The 25422-nt window shown below is 51.6% G+C and overlaps 9 protein-coding genes across 9 annotated transcripts; 4 read left to right on the forward strand and 5 right to left on the reverse strand.

Moving 5' to 3' along the window:
* Positions 1-44: 44 nt before the first annotated feature.
* ASPSYDRAFT_60155 (putative G1/S-specific cyclin Pcl5) lies at positions 45-2804 on the forward strand (the record flags this gene model as incomplete). Its single annotated transcript, XM_040849808.1, has 4 exons — positions 45-125; positions 425-516; positions 686-1074; positions 1141-2804. The coding sequence occupies 4 exons, from the start codon at positions 45-47 to the stop codon at positions 2802-2804; spliced, it is 2226 nt and encodes a 741-aa protein (XP_040699830.1).
* A 1532-nt stretch (positions 2805-4336) lies between these two features.
* Positions 4337-5236, forward strand: ASPSYDRAFT_34031 (uncharacterized protein; the record flags this gene model as incomplete). The annotated part of the gene is made up of 1 exon (XM_040845178.1): positions 4337-5236. One exon carries the CDS (start codon positions 4337-4339, stop codon positions 5234-5236), a length of 900 nt encoding a protein of 299 aa, XP_040699831.1.
* Positions 5237-5629: 393 nt separating this feature from the next.
* On the forward strand, positions 5630-7419 carry ASPSYDRAFT_157365 (uncharacterized protein; the record flags this gene model as incomplete). The annotated part of the gene is made up of 3 exons (XM_040842633.1): positions 5630-5771; positions 5860-6494; positions 6568-7419. The coding sequence occupies 3 exons, from the start codon at positions 5630-5632 to the stop codon at positions 7417-7419; spliced, it is 1629 nt and encodes a 542-aa protein (XP_040699832.1).
* Positions 7420-7488: 69 nt separating this feature from the next.
* On the reverse strand, positions 7489-9204 carry ASPSYDRAFT_48297 (IPI1/TEX10 family protein). Its single transcript, XM_040847599.1, has 3 exons — positions 9032-9204; positions 8908-8980; positions 7489-8747 (listed from the first exon to the last, which is right to left on the reverse strand). Exons 1-3 carry the CDS (start codon positions 9077-9079, stop codon positions 7774-7776), a joined length of 1095 nt encoding a protein of 364 aa, XP_040699833.1. The 5' UTR covers positions 9080-9204; the 3' UTR covers positions 7489-7773.
* Positions 9205-9910: 706 nt separating this feature from the next.
* Positions 9911-12644, reverse strand: ASPSYDRAFT_157104 (uncharacterized protein; the record flags this gene model as incomplete). The annotated part of the gene is made up of 2 exons (XM_040842619.1): positions 9911-12113; positions 12181-12644. 2 exons carry the CDS (start codon positions 12642-12644, stop codon positions 9911-9913), a joined length of 2667 nt encoding a protein of 888 aa, XP_040699834.1.
* Positions 12645-15623: 2979 nt separating this feature from the next.
* Positions 15624-16059, forward strand: ASPSYDRAFT_399705 (uncharacterized protein). Its single transcript, XM_040845995.1, has one exon. The coding sequence runs from the start codon at positions 15711-15713 to the stop codon at positions 15969-15971; it is 261 nt and encodes an 86-aa protein (XP_040699835.1). The 5' UTR covers positions 15624-15710; the 3' UTR covers positions 15972-16059.
* An 88-nt stretch (positions 16060-16147) lies between these two features.
* ASPSYDRAFT_34035 (uncharacterized protein) lies at positions 16148-17602 on the reverse strand (the record flags this gene model as incomplete). Its single annotated transcript, XM_040845179.1, has 5 exons — positions 16148-16575; positions 16708-16954; positions 17047-17108; positions 17263-17323; positions 17357-17602. The coding sequence occupies 5 exons, from the start codon at positions 17600-17602 to the stop codon at positions 16148-16150; spliced, it is 1044 nt and encodes a 347-aa protein (XP_040699836.1).
* Positions 17603-20226: 2624 nt separating this feature from the next.
* ASPSYDRAFT_157333 (putative C6 finger domain protein) lies at positions 20227-21432 on the reverse strand (the record flags this gene model as incomplete). Its single annotated transcript, XM_040842630.1, has 3 exons — positions 20227-20878; positions 20916-21246; positions 21312-21432. 3 exons carry the CDS (start codon positions 21430-21432, stop codon positions 20227-20229), a joined length of 1104 nt encoding a protein of 367 aa, XP_040699837.1.
* A 2408-nt stretch (positions 21433-23840) lies between these two features.
* ASPSYDRAFT_400446 (uncharacterized protein) lies at positions 23841-24809 on the reverse strand. Its single transcript, XM_040846008.1, has one exon. It carries the CDS (start codon positions 24535-24537, stop codon positions 24037-24039), a length of 501 nt encoding a protein of 166 aa, XP_040699838.1. The 5' UTR covers positions 24538-24809; the 3' UTR covers positions 23841-24036.
* Between the last annotated feature and the right edge of the window lie 613 nt (positions 24810-25422).

The following is a 25422-nucleotide window of genomic DNA, read 5'->3' on the forward strand; positions in this document are numbered from 1 at the left end:
CTATCGGCTCACATCTATAACTTCACATTCGCCTCTCGGTCACAATGTACCCTGTTTCCTCGCCTCTTGTTCCGGTCACCTTGATTGCAGAATCCATTACCCCAGATCTTCGAGTCTCTGACATGGTTGCTGTCTCTTACTGAGTCATTCCATACAACATCTGTCTTTGAAAGAGTCACTATCGACGTGTCTCTTGCCATCTTACTATACTCCCCGGCTTGATCTACTTGGACTCTACAATCGGTGACCGGAACATTAGACAGTGAAAGGATTCACTCTCATTGCCACGTTCTTCTCTTCCGACTTCGGCTACATATTCTACCTAATCGCCACGACCTTGGTTGGGTGACTTTGCATCCAACTACCTAATCCTCCTTACCCTATCTTGATACTCTAATACAAACTGGAGTATTATCGCTCCTAGGCTCGCCGTCGCCTGCGAAATCAAGACGGTTTCTTGTCTTATCGCTTCTCGTTCACGGTTAATTGCACAACGGTATTTTTGACAAACTCACGGTTACAATAACATCTCCACATCGCCATCACCATATTCGACTGTTGATCCTTCCCCGACGAAGGTCCTCTCTTAACAAACATATTTTGAGGGTGCCACGGTCGTGAGACGATACAGAATCTCGGATATGAACGCGGTTGACGTGTTAGGTTTGAGGGACTCAAACCAAAGCATTCAATACAAAGCGCCTTATGCGCATCCATATGCCTCGTCGATCTCGTCTTCGGCATCTTCCTCTTCCTCGTCGGTTTTCTCATTAGATGCGGTATCTACCCAAAGCTCCAACTCTTCGACGTCGACAAACTCTGTTGATGTCATCTGGGAGAACGAAGGTGAATACCAGGCCGGGGGAAGAGGATTAGCTGCCACCGGTGGTGTGCGTGGTTGTTTCAGGGGCTATGCCCCAACTACTGCTGATGCCGCTGTTCCGCCGGAGCTGCGCAAGCATCCTCGACGTACCAGCAGTGGTTTGCAGTCTAACGGCGCATCATGCACGCGCCCTCCGCCTTGTCTTTTACGGCAATCTGAGCGGAAGGTCAATTTTGTCGATAATCTCGTCGGTGAGTGAAGAAACAACAATGTCCTTGGTGAGCAGTCGCTAAATTTTTAACTCCCCTCGTGTAAAGACACTGCGTCATTGATCGTCGAAATAATTTGGCCATTATCCGCGGTCTCACTTCGGAGCGATTCGAATACAGGATGTAAGGGTGTTTTGCCTCTTCGGACCTTCATCCAAGAAACACTTCGTCGTTCGCGGACTAGCTACAGCACGTTGCAAGTAGCCCTCTACTATTTGATTAAAATCAAGTCGCACGTGCCAAGCCCAGAACAGACGCAGGATCAGTCGCGAGCTAAGCCGGTTTGCCGGGCCATGCAGTGTGGCCGACGCATGTTCTTGGCGGCTTTGATCCTTGCGTCAAAATATCTTCAGGACCGAAACTATTCCGCTCGTGCTTGGAGTAAGATCTCTGGTCTGAACACGACTGAAATCAATCAGAACGAGTTGATGTTCCTGGAAGCTGTTGACTGGAAGCTTCACATCTCCGAAGCCACTTTCCAACGCTGGACGGACATCGTTCTGAAGTACACTCCGGGTGCTGGTAATATGTTCGCACTCGACGGGCAATCCTGGCGCACTGTCATTCCTAGGCTCACACCGGACTTGGAGGAAATTGACAACGAGCCTATGACTCCTACGAGCGTGGGAGGATTTGAGGGTGGCTTTGCATCAAACTCCCCGTCACCTCGCAGCGCTTGCACGCGGGCACCGACTTACCCTCATCCGGTTAATGCAGAGCCTACATCGCTTCCATCTATTGCCCAAATTCCTGAGTTCAACCGATCGGACAACTCTCTCCCATCCCTGCCATCAATTCCACGACTTCCTTTGTTGCCAACCCCACAGTTGACCCCCCAACCGAGCAATGCTTCCACTCCTGCAGCGAGTGCTAGCCGCCCCTCCTACCGACGTCAAATGTGTGCTGCTATGTCCCAGAGTATGTGTACCGCGCGGTCGATATATGACCAGCGTCCCTCGCTTTGCTCAAAGGCTAGCAACGCACTAGATGGCTTTCCGACATTTATGCGTCGTTCGTCATTGGCCCGCTCGACGTCATCTGCATCATCGCCGGAGTCGATGGTCTCGGATGTTTCAACCTTGTCCTCCCAGTCCTCTCGCTCTTCCATGTCGTCAAGCTCTTCTGGGACTAGTGCGCCGGCTGTACCTAGCTTAGCTATGCAGGCGACTTTGCGATGCACTGGCAACTCAATGAAGGGAACCGGGAAACATATGCCAATTGCCTCGCCTACTGACGAGCCCTCTTACAGCGATGTGCCTAGCTCGCCAGAGACATACCTGCGGCGAGGTCGAGAAAATTCTAGCTTCTCGACTGAACGTCCGTCGGATATGACGTCGACGCATGAGGCTGCACAAAGCTTGTGTCAGCTGTCGGGCGTCGCGTCTCATTCTCAAAAGTTGGCCGGCCAGGTGTCACAACGGCGCCAGTGCCGGAAACGTGGCCGGACCGGATCTGATGATCTGCAGCTACAACATGTGCGACATTTGGTGCGTTCCGACACTGCTCCGGAAGGGACTGTTCTTCCGGACGGTAACATGGCAGACTTGCTCCGCATGTCTCAGCAGCCTGTAGACCCTTCTCCGTCGCTCCCTTCACTGAGCGCTCTGGGTTTTGGTGTTCCTCTGTCTGGACCAACTGGAATGAAGCGTGCTTGCTGTGGGAGTGAAGCGAGAAAGATCGCTCTACACCCAGCATTGCGCGTGGACTACTGACCCGACTGGGGAGGGTCTTGTCATAAAGGCTCTCGTTTCCCCTGCGCTCTTCGTCCTGTTTGAAACCCGGGTTTCCCTTTTCGCGTTTCTTTTCTGTAACAAGGAAAAGTTGCTAGTATTCACACCACCTATTGCATAATTTTTATCTGGTGCCGGCCCCTACGACTCGTCGACCGAGTTCCTCTCTTTCTGCAAATTTTCAGTGGCGTAAAAGGGCGAAGGTCGAAACAGTTGTTTGCGAACTTCGAGCTCCATAATCGCAACGGGGAAAAAGCGTGTCCTTTTTTCTACTCATTGTATATACCCTTACTACCGTTGTTGGACTTCGGAGACGGGAGTTTATAATGGCATTGACCTATGTTCAGTGAGCCTGGTCTAGCTCACTGGTGTATGATGTATGTTGGGGAGGACCATCGCACTCTTTGTCATTCTCTTTTGATGTCACCTACTTGCTTGATTTGTTCATATCATACGAACTGGAGTGATTGGGAGGAAATGGAATGGATTGATTTACGCGCGCGTGCAATAATCTTGCTCCAACCGACGAGTATTTCTTATTCTCGTCATCTAATCCATGGAGTAGGGGAAAGGATTGCATATTGCAGTCAGGTGGAGTTTACTGGGGTCCCTCGGAGTCTCGACGGGTTTTGCTTTCTTGAAATGTGATTTGTGATTCTTTATCTTTTTTTTACCTTGTTTGATATTAGATGCCAAGTCCACCGGGTTTCCATTTCATACCTTGTTATTCTCCTTTTACAGTAAGCAGGGATTTCATTACTCCCATCACGATGAACTAACCCCTCAGCTCCTCTTTTGGCGTTCAGATGAAGCTTCTCACCCACGAGTTACATATACTCAGCTGAGGCTGGCTGAACGCCCGAATTGTTAAAGATAGGCCGCAAGCTTAAAAGCTGCCTGGGGTCAGGTAACTGAGCCTCTCACTTTTCAGGTGATGCCTCTTCCCCCACTTCTATCCTTGGTAACATGAGACTAACCTGCTGAACCTTTATGACTCACTGGCCCTGCGCCCAGTCTTGATTTAACTGGCACCGGAGAAGATCGTCTCAGGTCCCGGCTGCACAAAAAATTGCCCCAAAAGGTGAGTCACGCCGGTTTCCGACGAGGAGAGTGGCGATGAGAGTACGCCTGTGGCATAAAGGATCTTTATGCTTGAACAGGCAACTAGGCAGCAGAACCATAATATAATTACATAATAATTATATCGTCTATCACATGACCAAAATGTAGAGTAGCCTGTTTAGGAGTAGCACGATCTGATAAGATCAGACCACGCCGGGACTAGGCCGAGAGCGGTAATCTGCTGGGAGAATCCGGGATACGCAGGGAGGTGCCCACACGCCTTTTCCAAGTTCCCCTCATTTCATCTCTCCGCCTCTCCATCCTGCTCTGTAGGTGCTAGCAAGGGCGTCGAAAATACCACTATTTGACTCTTGTTGCTGAGATATTTCACTTTTCAGAGACTTTCCGTTTGTTTTAGCCCTCGAACGTCTCTCAGACAACGATAGCCCACGATGGCTCCTTCCGCGGTCGCGAAGTTGGTCTACGGACTCTTTGTGCTTGGAGCTCTGTCCCAAGGAATCCTTGCAACACCTTTAGCACCTTTCAATATTGAAGGATCTGGTCAAGCGGTGATTGCTGGATCCCAAGACTCGTCACCATACGTTCCGACCGAAGAGGACGATTTTATCTCCGTGGACCCCGGCTCGGCGGAGGAGATGGAGGAGTCCTCCATCCTACCACCCTCATGGTGGACTTCAACTTTAATGGCCCGACGACTCCTTGCTCTCTCTAAAACTGGCGTCGTGTCAACCATTTTCCCGGACCCTTTGCCGCCCCGAAGCCACGCCCCAGAAAGCGTTGCTGGCCAGTCCATTAGTCTGAAAGAATACTTTGCCGACTGCGATGAAGCGCTGCCCTCTGATACTGGCAATGGAGGAGATGGAAGCCCGACCTTCCTCGCCCTCCGCGTTGCAACCACCTTCCGTAACACTGCGGCTGGATCAAATGTCAGTCTCTCTATCGACTGGTGGGATCACCTGAACAACACTAAGCCTGTCTTCCCGGGCTTCCCGCTCAGCGAGGCCGGTCTCCCTCGCGTCACGCTGTTCGGGTATATCGAGTCGTTTGAGACGCCTGTGCCGTCAGACACGGAGGCGGCGTTGCGGGATTGCTATGTGGCTGCCCATCCCGACTCGAAGGTCTGGCTTCCCGGACGGATCGGGTCGCCGCACTCGAGCTACTGGGCCAAGATGGTGGTCACGAATGTGTACTGGATTGGTGGCTTTGGTGGATTCCAGCAGATTGGGTGGATGAATGTGACGGAGTGGAACGGGATCCGGCGCAAAGGGAGCCTGCCGGGGGTTGGCGATGGGAGGGGCTGGGAGGATGTTCGGCTCCCGGGAGAAAATTAAATGCTGCATTCCAAAGTGAGCAAAACGCGTGGTGGACTGGGGTTGAGTCTGTATGAATGGGGCGGCTGAGGGAATGCGAGGACTGGCTGGCTGGTGATATCACCAAGGCAATATCATATTGGCATCTAATTGTGTAACATCCAACTGTGGATATCATGAATAGTTATGAACAAGAAAAATAATGGATTATATTATCCATGAGATAAGCTGAGAGTCTCTGGGATTAGCGCACCAATGGCAGCAGCTACAGGGGCTATCACTTCTATCTTCGTGCTTAATTGCTTATCTTGCATGCAGCTCAGTTCGCCAATGGACAGATCAACAGATCATTTTTACTCCCAGGCCGTCCTTCTCTGGAACGCACGTTTGAGCAGCCTGCCTCTGTCTCGCACGATGAAGCCCGGTCGCCCTCAACTCCATCTTCGCGTCGCACAATCGCAGTCCACATTCGCCAGTGGCAATGCGCGCTGGACGAATCTCGACCTGGACCCTGTTCCCCGCGCTGGCCGACTCTGGGGCCCTCTTAGCTTTCTCTGTATCCCCTCCCCCCCGCGTTTCTTTTTGAGGCCCCAACGGAGTGCCTAAAACCATTCGTTCAGCTATTGATATACTGTTCGCAATAGCATACTGGATATCTGATGCCTTCAACGCCGCGACCTGGCAGTTCGCATCGAGCATCATCGCCGTCGGCCTCTCCTGGCGCGAATCGCTCGGCATTGTCGCCCTCTCATTCTTCATCATCTCCTTCGTCATCGCGGCCAATGGCGCTGTCGGCTCAATCTACCACATCCCTTTCCCCGTCATTGCCCGCGCAAGCTGGGGCTTCTGGGGCTCGTACATCGCCATCCTATCACGTATGATCCTTGCCGTTTTCTGGTTCGCTATCCAGAACGTCAACGGCGCAAATGCCGTCAAGGCGATGATTGGCGCGATCTGGCCGTCGTTTTTGACGATGCGCAATGCGATCCCTGAAGACCAGGGCATTGAGTCTAATACGATGGTTGCGTACTTGATTTTCTTCGTTGTGCAATTCCCGTTCCTTTATGTGCATCCGAACAAGGCGCGTTGGCTTTTCGTTGCGAAGAGTATTATCGTCCCCATTGCTTGGATTGCGATCTTTATTTGGGCGCTTGTCGTTGAAGGACCGGGGCCGATTTTTGACCAGAAGCCCTCTGCCCAGGGGAGTCAGTACTCTTGGGTGTTTTTGGCTAGTATGACCTCTGTGCTGGGGAATTATGCTACTCTTAGCGTTAACCAGGTGTCTACTACTCCCCTAGCCCTAACTCCTTACCAGCTTTGCATATGCTAATGTATTTCTGACTTGCTATCAGTCCGACTTCTCCCGCTATTCCCGCGTCTCCCCCAAATGGCAACTTCTCTACATCCCCCTCCTCCCCATAATCTTTACCTTCATCTCCTTCATCGGCATCGTCGCCTCCTCCGCGGGCTGGACGCGCTACTCAACCACCTCTATCCCATGGGACCCCCTGGTATTAATAAGCTACTGGCCCAGCCGCGCGGCGCGCTTCTTTGCCGCATTCTCTTTCGCCCTCGCCTCTCTCGGCGTAAACATCAGCGCGAATTCGATCTCCGCCGCAAACGACCTTATGGCCTTGCTACCGCAGTACGTAAATCTCCGACGCGGCCAGATTATTTGTGGCATGCTGAGCTGGGCGCTTGTACCCTGGAAGATCCTTGCGTCGGCTGGGAACTTCCTGAACTTCATGTCTGCGTATGCGGTCTTCCTCGGCCCCATTGCGGCGATCATGCTCTGGGATTTCTGGCTGCTCAAGGGGATGAAATATGATACGCTTGCGCTGTATCAGCCTGAGAATCCGGTGTATCGGTATGGGAGTAGGTGGTTGGTGAATTGGCGAGCGGTCGCGGCATTCCTCGCTGGTGTTGTTCCCTGCTTGCCTGGACTGATCCATTCTGTTAATGAGCGGATTGAGGTGGGGAAGGGAATTCATCCGTATCAGTTTGGGTGGTTGCTAGGATTTGTGGGGACGAGTGTGGTTTATGTTTCCCTGTCTTGGGCGTTTCCTGCGGAAGAGGCGTTGGTGGATAGGGCGGTTTTGGCGGACGAGGTTTACGAGGCTAGAGAAGTGGACGATACAGAAGGTAGAGAGGAGGTTAATATTGGGAATGGAGATGGAGTTAAGGAGAAGGGGTTTGGGGTTTAATCTTTGGATTATTTGTGATTAAGGCTTGTATTTTGGTATCTATATACAGAGTGAATCGATATTCAGATGGCCCATTTGATGTGTAGATATTAATGGAATGAGGCAATCTAAGCTGCTGGATTACTTTGGATGGCAATGGACGAACCCTGGGGGTTATGTTCAAATGGATTGCATGCCTTAGATTCTGGCTGATGCTCGTACGTGCCGAGCAGCGCTTTGGAGATACCTCTCTTCTCTTCGCAACGAATGAAAATCCTAGGGAATCTTGCCTCCTGATACCCATCCAATGAGCACAATGCACATCCATGGTAGCGTAAGCTGACTGAGTAGTCGTTTTGACCTCGAGACGGAGGTCTAAAACACAGCCTTCGCCTCAGTCAACACCTTCCTAACCCCAGCACTCGCCCTCCCAACTTCACCCCCCTCGCTCCTCGCCCCCTCAACACCCCTCTCCACAGCAGCCAGAAAGCCCCTGCTCTCAAACACCCTCCACCGATCCTCCCTCGTCTCATACATCTCCCCCTCCTCATCCCGCGGCGCCCCGAATAGATTCAGGTACAGATACGGCGCCGCCACAGAGCTGGGTATCATCTGGGACTGCAACTGCACAATAGGGAACGCTGCCTGGCCACCAAACGGATACCTATTCTCATCGTCCGCATCTTCCATAGACGAATCCTCAGACCCAATCCCCGCATCCAGAAACTCCGCAAGGACAGCCAAAAACCTCACCTGCGGTCGACCTTTCGCACCGGCCTTCCCGAATGACGATTTCGCACCAGACCCAGACCCAGACCCAGATCCAGGCCCTGAAGCAGAGGAGATCGGTTTGGTAGAAGTCCATTTCGAATCAGCCGCCTGCACATGCCAGCCCAGAACAGACAAGAAGCAATTAAGCGTCTTCACCCAGCCACCCGCAACACACACGACCTCCTCGCCCGCAACAGAGAGCAACCACCCCAGGATCTCCACGCTGCTGAGCCGCACCTCGGCTGCGAGATGTGTCATCCCGGCGCGGATATACGGCATGAGTTGTGTGACGTGGTCACGGACGTCATGCTCGGGTAGCACGCGGAGGAGTTTGAGGAGGTTTCCTCGCACTGCTGCGTTGGAGTCGAGTATGAGGGGGAGGAGAGGGGGAAGGATGACACTTACGGGGTGGGGGAGGGGGGATGATGTTGGTTTTGACTGGATTGAGGTTGTGAGGTGGGCTAGGGAGTCACGGCGTTGGGAGTCTGATTTTGAGGAGAGCAGGGACAGGTGGTGCGTGAATTGGGAAGTGGTGGAGGGGGCGCTTAGGGTTAGAGATTGTTGGTTTAGCGTTATTGCTGTGAGTTGTTAGCTTGGATTTCTCTCTCTCTCTCTCTCTCAATCAAAGGATTAAATTAGATTTCAAATGAGACGTTGATTAAGCTGATGATGGCGATGTTGATCATGGTTCAAACAAGCTATCATGCTAGAGAGAAAAGATTGGATGAGGCGGCGTACATTTAGACTTGAAACTCGTGTCCGTGAAATTGTCTGGCTTGGCCTTTGCCTTTCCGACCTTGAGCTTCGGTTTCTAGGATTGTATTAGCAGGAAACTATCTTTCCAAAGATCTCGATGGCATACCTGAAAGTCCTGCTGCTTCTCCTTCTTTCTCTTAGTGCTAGCGCCCATGTTGACTATTTGTCGATTCCGAGGTTACGACAAGGCGGATGGATGCTAAGTTCAAAAAGCCTGAATGAAAAGGAATTTGTACCGGAAGCGTACAAAGTACTTTTTAAATTGGACGTGAATGTTGTGGTTATGGTGAAGGAATGGGTTGAATGGTCGATGCTCTGGAAATTTTATATTATCACGTGTAGTCACGTGCATCGCATGTTCGGCGGTTTCTCATTGGCCAACTACGACTACTCATGAACTACTTTTACTCATTCTCCGCACAACATTCAAATGTGGTGCAATCAATAATCTATTAATGACTAAATCGAAGAGATGCGCACTTCTGCCCGGCCTTGGCCTCGGATGCAAACAATAAACAGAGAGAAACGGAGAAAAGCAAATACAAAAACAAACAGACGAAGGCCAGGTTCCGGACAGACGCGGTTGTATCAAGCAGAAATCACAAGTCAAGTACACAAACATAGCTGAAATGACATCTTCCCAGAGACAGACGTCTGCGTATTTTGGTCCATCCCCGAGGATTCTCGTCAACCTGCAAATTAGAGGTAAAAAAAGACCCGTGGACAAATAACCGAACCGAAAATTGCATCACTCATCAACCATTAATCAGCGGCGTGAAGCCATGTTTGGCGTCAGTTCCGCTTCGTATCACCAAACGCCTGCTCTAGCGAGAATCCCAGCTCAGTAGTCATCAGGTCTATATGTCGCATAAAATATCATCGCGGAAGGGCAGGGGCAAAACGCAAAGAAAAGGAAAGAAAAAGAAGATAAATATAAAGGACACAGTCATGAACGGCCGGAGGTAAGAAGGATGAGAGGAACACCCTACAAACTCATAGTCAACCACTCCCACTCTTGGCTCGCTCCTTGACCAGCAGCGATGCTGTGGTTGGCCGGGTTAACTGCTGCTGGAGGCATGGCCGGAGCCAGCGGAACAACCTTGGATCTTCCACCAGACGAGTTGCCCGATCGACTGGCATCATCAGCTGCATCGGCCTCGGAAGCCCTCTCCAAGCGACGCTGGCGTTTTGGCGCCACCTGGACCGCCGCACGTGCATTAGGCGTGCCCGGAGACGTAGTTGTTGGGTTAGATTTAGGCGGCGCTGCCGCAATAGGAACGACACCGGGCCCTCGACTGGATGAGTTACCCGGCATTGCCGGAGGAGACTCGGACGCCGTGTTGCTTTGAGTTCGATTGGGGATTGGCAGGGATTGGGGCGGTTGTTGAACCGAGTTCTTGCGCGAAGATTTCTTGGATACCCGTGAGGATCCAACAGCAATGGTATTGGCGCTGTTGCGGTTACGTTTCTTGATTACGTCGGTCTTGAGCGATAGCGGTCGTACCACGCCGTGCAGCTTAAGGAACAAACCACATGCATTGCACAAAGGCTGTCCTTCTGGGTTACGTCGCCAGAGTGGGGTAGTCTGCGTGAAACAGTTGGTACATGTGGTTGGACCGCTCTGCTCACCATTCTTCGTCCCACCTGGACTAGCTGGGCGAGATGGGGCGGCGCTGCTCAAACCCGACTCCGGTGGAGTGTTGGGGGAGGTATGCGAGGTCTGCGCCGATGCCATACTCTGGCGTAGTAGCTGGGCTGTGTTTGGAGTGGATGTTGTGCGAGCAATCTTTTGTCGTCGTGGATCCTGTTCCCGATTGCGAACTTCACTGACGGACGCAACTGATCCATGAGTTCGACCCAAGCTCCCACTCTGGTTCCACTCTCCGGGGGTGTCTATCATATCGGCCGACCCGATGGTGACGTGCTTCCGATGCTGGGCGGTAAAACCAGGTAGCGACTGGAACGAACTGGGGTAGGATGTATCCCACGGCATATTGCCATTCATATCACTGATGGTTTCGTCGCCGAACTCAGCGGGCATTGCCAATCCACCGCTCCTGAACTGGCCTCCGTCATCCTCATCCTCGTTATCAGAGTCTGCGCCAAAGGTGAACATAGCAGAGTTGTTCCCACTAAAATCATTCGGATTCAGCACCTGGTTCGGATCAACATGCTGAGGAATGGAGAACGCCGGAGATTGCATCGAGGACGACTGGTTGCCCATTTGCCCAGTTTGATGCGAAACATCCTGGGATGAACTTCCCTGGTTATACATATATCGAGGTTGCAGGGACGCAGAAAGGTTTGACGACCGCTGAGTAACATAGTTGGGAACCCTGCGTTGCGTCCGCGCATCGGAAGGCATATCGAAGTACTTGGAATGTTCGCCGTCGTAGCCAGGTTGTGGAGTCGACGCAGTCGACTGGTATCCAGAAGGTGGAGGAGAGAAGAAGTCGGTTGAGTTCAGCGACGAGGCGATCGGAGTTTGAGCATAGAGGTTGGCAAAAGGATTTCCACTAGTCATTGGCGAATCGCTCGGCGGAAAGGCAAATTGCTGTTGATAGGGCCCTGCAGATGAAAGAATGGGATCATCGCCGAGGTTGAAGCTATCCAGCGCAAATGCCATAGCTGGAGAAGTGTGGTGGCTGTGAGCGCTAGGGAGATTCTGAGCATTCGTCTGGTTATGCAGAGCAAACCCGTGCGAAGAGTCCAAGGCATACTCCGGCACAGCATGCGCAAAATCCGGGTCATGAGCCAACAGATTGTTGGACAAGGGTGGCACGTGAGGAGACGACTCCGCCGGCCGTTTGCGGGAGGGAATCTGCAGGTTGAAGAACTGACGCTCGTCGATGCTTGTCTTGCGAACTCTGCGTGGCACGTAACCAAACTCACTATCCCTCCGCTGGTCCTGAGGGGGGTGGGGAAACGATGCAGGTACGGGAGTGGCCTCGGGCTCGGGTTGATCCCTGCGTGTCTTTATAGGAATAGCGCCAGGCGTTGGCTCGGAGGGTCTCGTGGAGGGTGGAGAGGTGTGGTCGGGAGGAGAGAACGGAATGATGAAATCGTCAAGATTCATGGGATCAGAGGGTGTGTCCGCAGCATTGGTCGGGGTATTGGAGACACGATCGGATAGACGGAGCTGAGCAATACCACTCATGGCCGGAACAGGACTATTCTGGCTGGAGAGTCTATAAGGGATTAGCGAAGGAAAAAGAAAATAAGACACGCTACTAGATCGAGGGGACGATGACGTACCGAGCCTGTTGCTGGGCGCGTTCCCTTTCCTGACGCCTTAAACTCAGAGCCATCATCCGCCAAGTCAAATTTTCCATGCGCTCCTGGTTGGGCAACTGAGCTTTGGTTCTAGAATAAAGCTTCCATATCTGAGTCGCTAACGGATCCCTCCTCTGCATCTCATCAGGACTGTCGATCCCTTTCGGAGTATCAGCTCTCCATTCCGGAAACAATGAGTCTCCGAGCAGGCTGTCATGGACTCGAGCGGAGTCCGACGGTGACTCGAGCGAGAAATCGTCAGAGAGCTGCGACGGCGCAGCAAAATGATGGGAATCGAAGTTGGGGTTGCGGCCGGAAAAGGTAACTCTCGAGGAGGATGAGCGATCGAAGTCGGCGAAATCATGCGTAGCGGGAAAGCCAGCGGCGGCGGCTTGTGTCGGTCGCACACGGCCACCAGAACCTCCCCCGAGAGTCAACCCAGACATGATCTTGGGCTGAAAATCTCGTGGGCTCCTCTAATTGGAGGCCCGTACGGGGGAAGAAGAAAAATAGATAAGGAGCGCCAGAGAAAAAAAAAAAGAGGGAGAGAGGGAGGACAGGGAAGGGGAGGGTGATAGATAAGAAACGACGAGAGGGTGAGATGGAGGGAACGGAGGAGGCAGCGGAAGTAGTGCAGCAGACGTCGATAATTGGCCCTTTGAGCACGGAACAGTTAGCCTGGGGATAGAGAGACCACAGCCAGGAATGGAAAATTGAACTTACCCGCCGTTAACGACCAGAAGCCTCAGCGCGGGCTCCAAGCGTCGCGGTGATGGCTGGAGCGCTGGAGGTTGCAGGGAAGATGCGAAGAAGTCGCAGAAGAGAGCGGAAACTAGGATCGGGTCAGTCTGAGATCAATGGATCAACTCCATCCAAAGAATCGACAATTATTAAATGACCAAATGAACAGGCCTCTGAAACTCGGGATGCATACCCCAGTTTTTTTTACCTTCTAGTTTTTCTTATTTGCTCCAGCTCTGACAAGTTTGGAGGACTGTAAACGATCCGGGCTTAAGCCGTTACTTTTTCTTCGCCTTTTTTGCTATATTCGATGCTCTGAATTTCGGCAGTTGTTCCCAGTCTGGGGTTTTCCGGGTTGTGCCTTTCTTTCTTTCTTGTTATCTCTGTGGGGGCAGCCCAGGATGAGCTCCAGCTAGATTGGCGTCGTGGTGCTGGGACCGCAAACGAGGCTCGTGCAGATACAGCCCACGAAGCGCATTGGGATTGGGATTGGATTGGATTGCGGCCACAAGAAGGGGAGAGGAGAGAAGAAGAGGAAGAGGAGGGGTATACTACGAGGGATGAGTGAAGACGGTGTTGGAGGGGGAGTCGGATGGATGATGCAGGTGGTTGACCAGCCAGACGGAGCGGACTCTTAGCTCGATGATAAACAGCTGTAAGGATGAATTATGGATTCAGGTAATAGCCAAAATAATGGAAATGACCCCCCTCATGAAGTACGAAGTACCTTAATCCGCAGCATGGCTGCATTCTCACTCCGGATTCTTCTCTTGTCCAGACGGTCTTTTTATTTTTATTTTTTAGCTTTTCCGCCGTAAGACAGCGAAAACCGTCAGTTCTGCGCAGGCGCACCGATCTTCAAGCTCGACGCTTAAAACTATTGATCTTAATATATTTGGAATTTCCACTGAAAATCTACGCTTTGCTTTGCTCTCTTTTGGGCAACCTCATGGCGGAGGACAGCACACCGCGACATCAATTTACTCTGTACGGCTGTTTGAATGTAATACGCGGTAATACAGTGGCAAGCAGCGCAGGGTTTCATGGCGGGCGGGGAGGACTGGAGTCGCGCTGATTCTCGAAAACGGATTGCACTCTAAATCCGAGCTTAATAAACCTTCATCTATCGCCCGTACTTTTGTAACTTTCGTGCATTCTCGAGTCGCGAGACGACAGCGCTCGATTCTGCTCTATCTGTGAACTGGGCATCACTGCGTTTCTGCAAAGTACTCCTGCGGGATCCAAAAGTACCGGCTGTGATCCCTGCTGCCTCTCAGTCTTACCTGGGAGTGGCGGACTCGCGGGGATAAGCCCGCCAATCGCAGTAGACCTGTGTATTTTTTTTTAGCGTGTGCTGATGACTGCGGCGAGATCCAAGACTAGCCCAAGCCGCCGGGCTTTCGCCTCGGTATATCTCGTGCCGTCTACGATTGATCAAGCGTCGTTTCGGGCGTTCGGCTGCTGGGTCTTGACTCTTGACTCGTGCGATGGCCCTTCTTTTCATGTCAAGCCGTCAATGCTTGGTCCAAATAGCCGCAGTTCTGCCATCTCACAACCATTGGTTCCGATTCGAGCAGCATGAGCTCAAGCAAATTTTGTCCATTCAATACTGGAAAGCAGCTTAAATGTCAATGGCCGAGCCAGAATGACTGTAGTGTGGCTGGGACTGAAACTTGAGGTATACACCGGTGGAGGCCGGTAGGGGCATCTAGCTCCGGTCCTCGAGATATATCGCACATTGAAGGGTGCCGGCAACGTCCGCCCGTCGGAGGTGGGCTCGTCCGTTGCTACGCCCGATATAGGACAACAATCGAAGCAGGCTGGCGGGGCGGACGACATCGGGCAGTCCGTCTGGACCGGAGACGTGCCGAGATGGACGGGAGGTTTGGTGCCCGAAGCAAACCATCCTCGAGGCAGCTCTCCTCTGAATTCAATTACCTCGACCATTGGTGGGACTGGGAACCAAGAAAGGTAGTACTTCAAAGTTCAGAATCGTGGCCGAGCTTAAGGCCGTACCATGGTTCAGAATTTCAGATACCCTCCTTGATGAGCTTTTTTTTGGTGGTCGAAACGGCTTCAAGATAGAAAAGCAGACTAGACAACTCGGAAATTGGTCTTTGGGCGGAGCTGAGCTGCTGGTTCCTATCTTACCCGAATATCGTATGATCCGGTATTGAACTGCGGTATCGATCGTTTCGTCAGCTCGTTTCAAGCGCAGCAAGGAGCGATCTAAAAGCTTCATCCTGCGAAAACGCAGCCTATCCGCATTCATATATTCACAAAGCGAGGGACGCAGGCCGTGTTGGTCCCACCAGACATCGCGGGGACCCTTGCCAGCCTGGGGCGGACTGCTTACTCTGAATCTTCCCCGGTTGCATCAGTTGTCTTGGTCTTCGTTCTGATCGTCAGCAGTCATGGCAGTGGCTTGTCTGGTCGCCTATCAGACAACTTCTCTCCGGTCGCACAAAGGTCGATCGCTTGGAACTCCACGACGGGTGATATCATCTGCCCTCCTACTGGAGAAGGAAACTGGGCTTACGTGCAAGGACCGCGTCAGGGAAGAGCCTCCCCATACTATGTATGTATGTGTGTGTTAGTATGTGTTAGTATTCCCCGAGCTGACGGTGCCTTCACTGTGGCTACGAGATCGGTCGAATGAACCAGTCCAGTGCCGCCAAGGCTAGACCAGATTGGCCTCGAAGCCGTTGGGTCTCCTGGACTCGACACTGAAGCGCTGAGCCGAAGCCGACGATTCGAAGACTGAGGCATGCATGTTTGATACGGGCCTGGGAGGAAGGTTGGTGGCAAGTGAGGCACCGCAGTTCCAGGACAATTCGATAAACCCACATCGTCTCCAAAAATCGAAGACACCGAGAACAAGGCCCCGCAGGATAGACAAACGTGAGGGTCCACTGTTGAGACTACTCTTGCAAGGACACGCGTCGATTCGTCGAAGAGTCGGTTGTACCTTATCCCACCGTTCCCACGCGGCTGCAGTGACGGTTTCCACTGTAATCGGCATGATAAGCTGATAAGAGTCTCGGCATATGTAATTGTTAATTGAATTTGTCCTGGATCAGTCACCGTCAAGCGAAGGAAACTGAGCGAATGCACCGGCTGCTTTTGAGGTCTGGACCAACGCCGCTCACCCCAAAATTCACACCAAGCTGCAAGACGGCATTGAAAGGAAGACCCGTCAAGTCCTGAGTCATGCAGGATGGTTTCGGCGTGGCAAAAAGCACGAATTCCGCGTCGTCAACGGCAATCTTAAAGTGGATGAGGTGGCGGTCGCGATCGTCCATTCCTCGTAAGAGTGTCTTCGGATAGTCGAAGCGAGGATGATATAAGTGCCACAAATAAGATCAAGCAGCATTAAACGAAGGCCCTTGCCATCCTTGAAAATGATGTTCGTCTGTCTTCTCGGCGCCATACATCCCAAGGGTCCAGGGACCGGAGTTTCGTATTGATGCCATCTTCGTTGCGTCGAAACTATCGAATTGCTGATCTCGCCCATGGTATTCTGGGCCTTGCGATAACAACCAAAAATTCCGCCCTGTCGCGTGTCTCCAGCCCACTCTGCCCAGTCATACTCGGGCGGAGTAAATTCCTTTTGTTGCTTATCATGAGGCAACCTTTCTTCCACCCACCAACGAGCATCCTGTATTTGACTCGAAAAAGGATTCCCCTACCTTTCTCTGTGCCGTGTGCAAAATAACAGACGGAGACAGTGCCCTTCAGGATGCGGCCCAAAATGGAAAGATTGCATACCATACGACTGATCACTGAAGGGATCCCTTGGCGCATACCCCGCAGGCAGTTGTGTCATGCCAGACTGTCCATAGACTGGGATGATTAATGCGTCGACTTGATGGGCTGGATTGACTTCTTTTCCCCAGGATGTGGATGGAGTGGATCTTATGGATACGGGCTGCGCAGTTACTTGGACCAAGCGCCACTGTGCCACTGCTGACCATGGGAAAGAAGCAATCGGAATATCGGGAATCATAAACCCTCTCTGTCTTTACTTTAGCAACGTCGATACCGTGAAGCAAACAACATCGACTGTGCCTCATCAGGGTCGCCTCTTGACAGCCACTACTCTCTCACGCGCCCAATTGAGGCACCATGCAAGCTCGATAAGGGTTCCTTCAGCATGCTTGATATTGGTGCTGAATATTTTTTTTAGCGGTTGCGGCGGATGTTGGGAAATGTGCGGGACAAATGCGATACGCACACCCCTGTCACCGGATTTCGGAGTCGACCGCAGGATGGTGCAGGAAGACAGCATGAAGAAAAATAAATATTATGACACGGAAGACGCACCTCGATGTTTTAAGGTACCGGGGTTGAGCAGAAATAATCGCGCACTCAGAGAACGATTTAACTTGTAATGGTCAGGCACAAGCCATCATCTTACGGCGCCGTAGATGAGTCCCGGCGGGTTCGACCAGTACGCTTCAAAGGCATCGGGGTCCTGGAGAGGGTCAAGGCGACAGTAGCGTATATGTGGCCACTTGCCTACTATAAAAAGACGGTGAAAGTGCAGCTGTCGAACTGATGACTGGATGGACTCGGCGGCTGAAGAAATGAGTGAGAGCAGAGCAACCAAGAGCAGGAAAGGACCATGGAATTCCACTTGGGTTTGAAGGAGTTTACTGAGCATCGTCGTCTGTTGTTCATCTCTGTCAAGTGAGTCTTATATGGGTTGGCTCTTCAAAATCTCATAAGAATCTTCGATAAGAGTACGAATAGCTCTCCTTTCAAGGTCTCACTTTAGCCTTCCAAAGACCAATGCGAAACCTCCTGGGTTTTGTACTGCAGGGGATGCTGTTGTCGGTCAAAGAAGGCTATGCTAATCTATAATCGCAGGAGAAAACATGAGAACGAATGATGAGCTCACGCCGACTATCGGCCCTCAAAGACGTGATAATAAAGATAACCATGGGCAACTCCTTCATTTGCTGGCGACAATGGGCGAGATAAGACAGAACAAAACACGTCAGATTGGCTCGGTTGACCCTTGCTGAGAGCAGCAACTAGGATTTGATTACGTGCATGTTTATCCGTCAAATATTTGGCATGGCTATCTCGCCTGGTACTGTAGCTTGTCGTTATCTTGATATCTTGTCGCTAGCTTAGCGTGACCGACGCTGGCTGGTCTCTCCACATCCATACCCCAGACGACTTCTCTCTTGGGGGGAATGGTTCCTTACGAGCTAATATTGTTGAAGCGGGATTCTGGGACCATAGTGATGAAGTGACTCTGCCACTTTGCTTCCAATTTCATGTTCCCCCGTTCCCCATACTGGACCTTGTCCACCGCGGAGAAAGGCTCGTCCCGTGCTGACCCGACCCAGCACATCCTTGTCACAAGATAAGCAGAACTGAAGTGCGATCGGGCATGTCCTACGCTTCCCTCATTGGTAGGGCTGCGAAACGCAAGCATTTTATCCCAGGCACTTCATATACTCTCGTCCACCCGGGCTTCACCATTGGCTAAAATTTAGCTATCTCGGGGTTGCGCAAAGCCTTCAGTATCTTGGTCGATATCTTTCACGATAAACCCGAAGTCGTCTCCTCTCCACAATTTACCTACCACTAACATCTATCCACAGTGTACGAACGAGCAGAGAACAGTGTCGGGTTCGACTGCCGAGAGCTCCGCCCCGACCCATCTGCTACTCGGGTTCGGCTTGCGCATAGTCATGGTAAACCTTACTATTTACCGGCGGATATAGTTTTCCGACGTTTTCCCTAGGTGAGACATGAAAGCTCCGTAGAGACGGCCTCATTAAGAGATAATGTCGGGCCGAGTCGAGCAAAAGAACGCATCAGCCAATTTCCCGTATCTTAATAAAGTATATCGAGGTCAATGGTATGAGAACACAACACTCGGTAATGTCGCTGATCTATTGGTAATATAATCGATAACAAGTTTTTTATGCTTCGCCCGCGCAAGATATATCAATTGTTACCTGTCTGTTCGCTATAGATCAACGATCCATGCACGTTTATCTTCCATCCAGGACCCTCGGTAATAACTTCCGGAGTACGGCTCCAGTATATAGAAATTAAGTACCTACCATCAACACAAATAGCGCTTAAAATCTACTGGTAGAGGGATATTGTGCCAAGACTCACATGAACATTGACAACACCACGTTACTTGATGTACGGAGTATATGCATGCCCCCCACCCCCGCATCCCATATGGGTTAGGTAGTACTGCCACTAGTAGTAGCATTAGTGTGTTAAGATACCAAAAGAGGCTGAAGCATCTAGCCACCAAACCTGCCAGACTAGAGTAAGAATCTGGCAGGGAATCCAGATTCTAGGTTTTACTTACTCGGCCCATCTGCTTAAGTAGATAAAAAAAATTTTTAAGTCCTGTTTTGCCGATGCTGGCGGGCCCAGGGGCCAGGAAGTGACATTTGTACTACTACTATTCGGTCTAGTCGAGACTAATTCTATATGCTAGCTGTCTGACTTGACGGAGTAACTTAATATAGTAGTAGTACCCACCCTGATGCAGAGACTTATAGTTATAAGGTAGACACTACTGTGCGGTGAAGTATTACAATTGTCTAACTGTATCACCGGTCAAACCTCGGCGAATCTAGTCCACTGCAGCGTAATTATACCTACTCCTGTCTTGTTAATGACATGGGTTTACATAGTGCGTATATATTGAAGTAGAATACTGAAACATGCGAACTGAGAAGTGCTGGCTGAGGAATATAGTAATTATGCATATGCGTAGTAAAAATGCCATTCAAGCGTGCTGTACAGTAACCAAGAATCTCTAAATAACATGCATATACAACACATATAGATGATCACCGGACACACTTTCCTTGTGGCTGATTATATCGAGTTCAGTTCATAAGACCACGTAATGAGTATCCCAAACATAACAGAAAAGAGAGTGACCTGACTGGATTGTGAAAAAGAAATGGCAGGAGAAACGTCACAAACATAAGGGAGAGTAAGAGAGAAAGAGAGACAGAGACAGAGTCTAACCGCGAGCTGCGTATGTATAGTAGTAAAGCAGGAGCGCATGAAACAAACAAATGGTAACGATGATGATGTGGAAAATGCCGCCCAGAAACCCTTGCGCCCGCTAATGCTTAGCTAGTAGTATATAGTGTATAGGACAACCCACCGGGGAGATATTTATGAAACCAAAAAGAAATGCAAAATATCGAATGGGGGTATATATTAAGGAACTGAAATCGTTGCTCTTCACCAGGTTTGCCCTTTCTCTATAAGTTTCAATGTTCTTCGTAGTTATTGAGGTTGGCCGGGGTGTCCCATCGGGGGACTTCCAAACGCGGCCTGCTGCGCTGCGTCTGTGTAGACAGGGTATTGAACCATGTTCACCTGTGGCATTCCATTTACGTCCTGCCACGCACTAGGGTAGCCCATCGAGGTGGGCTGGGCGTATGAGACCGGTACCGGCGTACCTTGGAGATCGGCCGGGGGGCTCTGCGGGTTCATAGGACCGGTAGGATAGCCCTGACCAGGGCTTGTCACTCTGCGCTTGAGATCAGCGGGCATTGGCTGCGCGAATCCGGTGGGGCTGGCATACGGCGCAGTCATATTCTGTTGTGCGGGGAACGTCATTGATCGCGTCGGAGTCATTTGCCAGACTGATCCATCTGGTTGCAAGGTATACGGAGAAGTGGGACTGAGAGACTGCGACTGCGATGGCACGGTTGGTGCGCCGGGTAGCGAAGGGTTTGGCGGCATGGCGGCCATGGGAGTTCCCGGTTGACTCCATACCTGTGGAGGCATGTTGACCATCGGTTTCCCTGCTGCGGACATTGTTGCCAGCATCTGAGGGTCTGATGGGAGGGTAGTAAACTCGTCCCAGGGAACGGACGGATCCATCGGTGCTGTCGCATCTAGAGCCAACCCCGCGTCGTTAGTCGTCAAGCCCCTCAGTTTTGACGGTTGTTAGAAAGGATCACGGTTACTCACCTGGTGGAAAATGTGCCATCGGATTCGCAGGATAGCCCGCAGCACTGAAGGATGCTACCTCTGGGCCGGCACTCAAGGGCATGGGTTGATAGGGATAATAGGCATCTGTTTGCTCACCAGTAACCGTCGGAGGTGAAGAGGAGGCCGTGGATACATCTGCTGAGATCGTCTCAATGCGAGAACTGGGACGAGATTTCTTCTCGATAGGTGGCTGCTGGTCCACAGGGAAAAACTGGCACTCTTTTCGCAGCCGAATGCAGTTTTCGCATCGCCCTTGAGGGTCGTCTGCTGCAACGAGACACCGGATTTTGCGCCGTCGGCAATGAACTATTGACGCACGAATAAGTAACGCATCGATGGGGTAGGACGACTGGGGGAAGGGAGGGACTCACCGCATGCGACAGATGTACGATGGTATCCTAGCTTGTTGCGCTTCTTGTCGGCGGTAGAGGGGTCCATGACGGCAGTCTGTGATACGGTAACCGATGTCATACACTCGACAGCCGCGGACATGCTTTCTGGAAAACTGGGAAAGAGGAGAGCAAGTAGACCCAGCTCTGGTAGCGCAGGCGCATTGAATACGCCCGGTAATCAAGAGACACACGCGGAGTCAGTGGGCACTGATCGCAAGAGCTGGATGGGCGAATCGTAAACTGCAAGGGCAGACTGGCGGGGAGTAATCGTCGAAGCGAAACCACAGCAAGTTCCGCATGAAAGAGCCAATCCACAAATCCCAGATCCAGGCTGCTGGCGTGATAGTCGTACGTCCCTTGGGCGCTCGTTTCAGCGTTGGGGCTCCACAGTTGCGACGAAGCAGGAGGGCCGCCTGAATGGATTGAGGGCTAAATCGAGGGGTAGATAGGTGTTTCAACACAATTAACCCGAGGCCCGGCACCAAGGAAATAGAAGGAGTCTATATATTGTCGAGATTAATGTCGTGGTAATTGTCGTGTCGTCGTGATGCAGAAAAGCACTGCAGGTACCTCGGCGGACGTCACAGGAGAAAAGGAAAAGGTCCCACGAAGGCTGGCAGGAGGAATTCGATGAATAAAATTAGGAGCAAAGGAGGGCAAGAAGTAGAAATAAGAGAGAATTAAAAAGGGAAAAAAAAAAAAGGCGATGGAATGGACAGTGAAAGTTGGGCAAGAAGGGCAGTAGTGAAGGCCAAAAGGACCCAAGTAGGTATGCAAGTGAGCGAGGATTAGGTACCAGGAGCAGTCAAGAGCAGCAGCAAGCAACCAGGGAATGAAACAGTGACAGAACAGGGAATGTATCGGAGAAATACAGATAAATTAGGATTATGGGCCAAGAGGCAGGACGACAAGGAGCGACACGCGAGGATGGAAGAGGGAAGAGGATGCGATAGTGAGGAGAGAGTTAGTAGAAGAAGGCCAGAAGAACTCTGGAAGCAGTTCGGCCAAAGTCTCGGGAGTTTGACATCAACAGAGTTGATGATGATTTCCGAGCATCTTATATTTAAAATTAGGCTTGAGTTTTTTTATTATTTTTTTCGCGTGGTGCTCGCTGAGGAACTGCAGGCGTGGTGCTGGAAAGGGGTTTGGAGTGGAAATCAGGTAGAAAAATACGCCTTGGCCTAAAATAATAAAATAAAATACAAATAATAATGGCGAAAAGTAAGGCAGTTAAATGACATCAAAGAGACAATGAGTAAAAAAGTGGATAGTGGCATGAGCGTTGAGAGAGTCAGAATAGAAACCGTCAGACAAACTCCCAGCACGGAGTATCAGCAGCTGCCCACGCTGGAATGCAAAATGCAGAATCAGAATGCAGCTTAATAATAGTACACTTCTAACTTATCTGACTCTTGAGGCTGTCATCTATCTAAACCTTCGGTCTGTCCCCAGATGAATATGAAATAAGCGGGAGGGTGTCCTGGAACAGGGCCATTTGTGGCGGGAGTTGGAGCAGCAATTCTGGCTAAGTATAAGATGAAACGACTAACTCGAGGTAATTTTCCAGCTTCTGGAATCTGGGATTCTGGGTACGGGAGATTTACCATCAGAGTAGTTGCCGCGACTCAGACTTCCACTCCAGCAATTGCATTTGCCATTTACGACTTACAGCTTCAGCTCCATCTGGAACGATGAATCTCGACCCGACCCTGGGCCCTCATGCTCCCCCTCTCCTCCTCCATCCATCGTCCACGGACCAGCGGGAGAGATCTCAATTCTCACAAGCTACTGCCCGTTGGGCGATAGGGCATGAAATGATCTATCCATCGTCGATGAGTCGGTTCCTGCTTGATGTCCGATGGAGACCGCCGGTATAAGATTCAGGTCGAGGCGTCGTCACCAGACGTGCGTTCCTCGACTCCTTACGGCGTACATCAAGCCAAACCACTGGGTTACTGAGAGGTCGAGCGTGGGTAACATTGGGATTCTCCGTGATGCCCCCAATCCGGGCTCCCAATCCGAGGACACCCATGGAACCAGATCTGTGACAGAGAGCTGGATTGGGACTAGCCCAGGGTGGGGGGAGAGTCCCTGAAGCTGTCGGGAGGGCTGAATTTCATCATCTCTGTCCAGTCGCTGTTCGTAATCTGGCATCATGGACAAGTGAGGAAATGTCTCCGTGTCCGTGGGACTTGGGGTCACATTCCTCGCGTTCTTTGACCGCCAGCCAGAGCCTGTCAGGCTCCAGGACGCTTCGGGGAGGCTTTTCCTCTGTCTGCTTGTTACTTGGAGAGTACACCCCTGAATGCTCATTGGGTGGCCGCAGTGGGCCTGATACAGTTGACGGAACCAATAAAAGCCCGCGACCAAGGCAGCAGTTTCCCTTCTGGGCGGCGGACACCCCAGTCGCTCCCCGATGCGGGCTAGCGCCAAGCTGAAACAGACCCTCGAGGCATCGGTGGTCCTTCGAGAAGCCTGCACTCGTCAGCATCTCCACCCACTGCAATTCCGACGCAATTCGAGCTCTCCCATGCTGGCTCGGGCCCCATTCTTGTTATTATTGGAAGAACCTTGGGACATGCAACCGCTGCTGTGTCTTGCACCTGGGTATCAAGTTCTGCTTGTACCTGCCTCCCTCCAACACCTACTGAATCGTGCGTCCAACCGGTCACGCCGTGGTGAGCGCGATGGAGTCTGATGGCGACTAACGAGCTGTCAGAAAGCATCGGTGGACCCAGCAAGGTTTAATTAAGGATGATTCTCCAGCTCGCAGTCTCTTCAACGCTGCAATTTCTGCATTGTCCGGTGGGCCTTGGCCAGCACTGCATGGCTGTCTGCAAGGGGAAGTTCCAGAGCCAATCTGGAAGCCCGGCTTGCGTTTTCCCATCCAAAAGAAATAATGCAGCCGAACGATCATCTGGTCGATCTTCATCGCCTCATCGCCTTGGTTTGCGCCGTCTCCCAAGGTCAATAATGCAAGATCGAGCCGGCTGCGACTGGACTGCGAGTTGGGTGTGGGCATTGATGACGAGTCGTCGTTGCTTACTCGCTGCCAAATCATCCAAAGTTCCAGACTAATTATACCTGCAAATAGGGGTCCATCATCACATCCTGGAGAGACCGGAAACTCAATGTCAATTGGCAAGCCACTAGCTCGGATGTCGGAAAAATGCCCTGGACATTGACAGGCATGCCAGAAGCCCATGACAGCCCGACGTCCCTCAGCATTCAGGGTCTGGCAGTGGCTTGGCTGACTGCTGACCACCGTACCCTGGGCAGCATGAAAGTCGAGCCTGAAGCATCAGGCTGCCCTCGGCTCGTTCCGGAGTCGACTCCTCGGTCACTATCGCGACGCGAGACGCGACTCGCACCATTGGAAGATTGGACTGCGCTTCGGGCTTGTAAGCAACTCGGAACAAACGTGTAGACCCTCATGTCTCACTGCGCGGTGCGCATCGTGGTCTTTGTTGAAAATGAGCTCATTTATTCTGCACTCGTAGGTATATTATTGACTCGCGACTTCGCTAGAGACATATATCGATAGACGATAGTGGAGCTGGCCCAGTCAGCCCACACTCGTGCTGGCGGCTAAAGTCGAACAATAACACGTACCGGAGTCTTGCTTCAGGCCCGAGAACTGGGAGATCTGCTCCATATGCCCGATCGAAGAAGGCGAACACGTAGGCCTGGCAAAGCAAACGAGCTGATCGTCCAGCCTCTTGTCACGCTGGGCGTTGTGCGGCTTTCATTCACGCACACAGCAGCTCCGTGACTGCCATGGACTGGATCCATCGCAGTAAAATACCAATCCAATAGTCTGGCTGTGTCGTCCAATCCCACGGCAGGATGCAAAACTGGGGTGAGACCGAGGGCGTTCGCGGACGGTCGATGTGCCACCGTGGAGTCTTTCTCAACGGTCGTGGCCCTCGTGGGGCGCAATTGCAGCAATCTGATAACGGTTTCCTCTTAAGTCCGACTCTTGAGTCTTTTCGAGTTTCGACTCTCCAGTCGTCGTCTTGTCGTCTCGTCATCGCTTCAACGGCAAATTTGCCAGCCCCCCCGAAGAAGAAAATAATTTCCATTGCTGGCT

The sequence above is a fragment of the Aspergillus sydowii genome (genome assembly GCF_001890705.1).
Source record: "Aspergillus sydowii CBS 593.65 unplaced genomic scaffold ASPSYscaffold_10, whole genome shotgun sequence".
Lineage (NCBI taxonomy): Eukaryota > Fungi > Ascomycota > Eurotiomycetes > Eurotiales > Aspergillaceae > Aspergillus > Aspergillus sydowii.

What these genes read in the sequence shown, in the direction of transcription:
- ASPSYDRAFT_48297 (XM_040847599.1), bottom strand. Translation starts at nt 9,079, where the DNA reads ATGGGCGCTAGCACTAAGAGAAAGAAGGAGAAGCAGCAGGACTTTCAG. An exon ending in AGAAGCAGCAGGACTTTCAG is followed by an intron (nt 8,981 to 9,031) that starts GTATGCCATCGA and finishes ATACAATCCTAG; the next exon opens with AAACCGAAGCTCAAGGTCGG. An exon ending in CACGAGTTTCAAGTCTAAAT is followed by an intron (nt 8,748 to 8,907) that starts GTACGCCGCCTC and finishes AACAACTCACAG; the next exon opens with CAATAACGCTAAACCAACAA.
- ASPSYDRAFT_399705 (XM_040845995.1), top strand. Translation starts at nt 15,711, where the DNA reads ATGTTTGATACGGGCCTGGGAGGAAGGTTGGTGGCAAGTGAGGCACCG.
- ASPSYDRAFT_400446 (XM_040846008.1), bottom strand. Translation starts at nt 24,537, where the DNA reads ATGGGCTTCTGGCATGCCTGTCAATGTCCAGGGCATTTTTCCGACATC.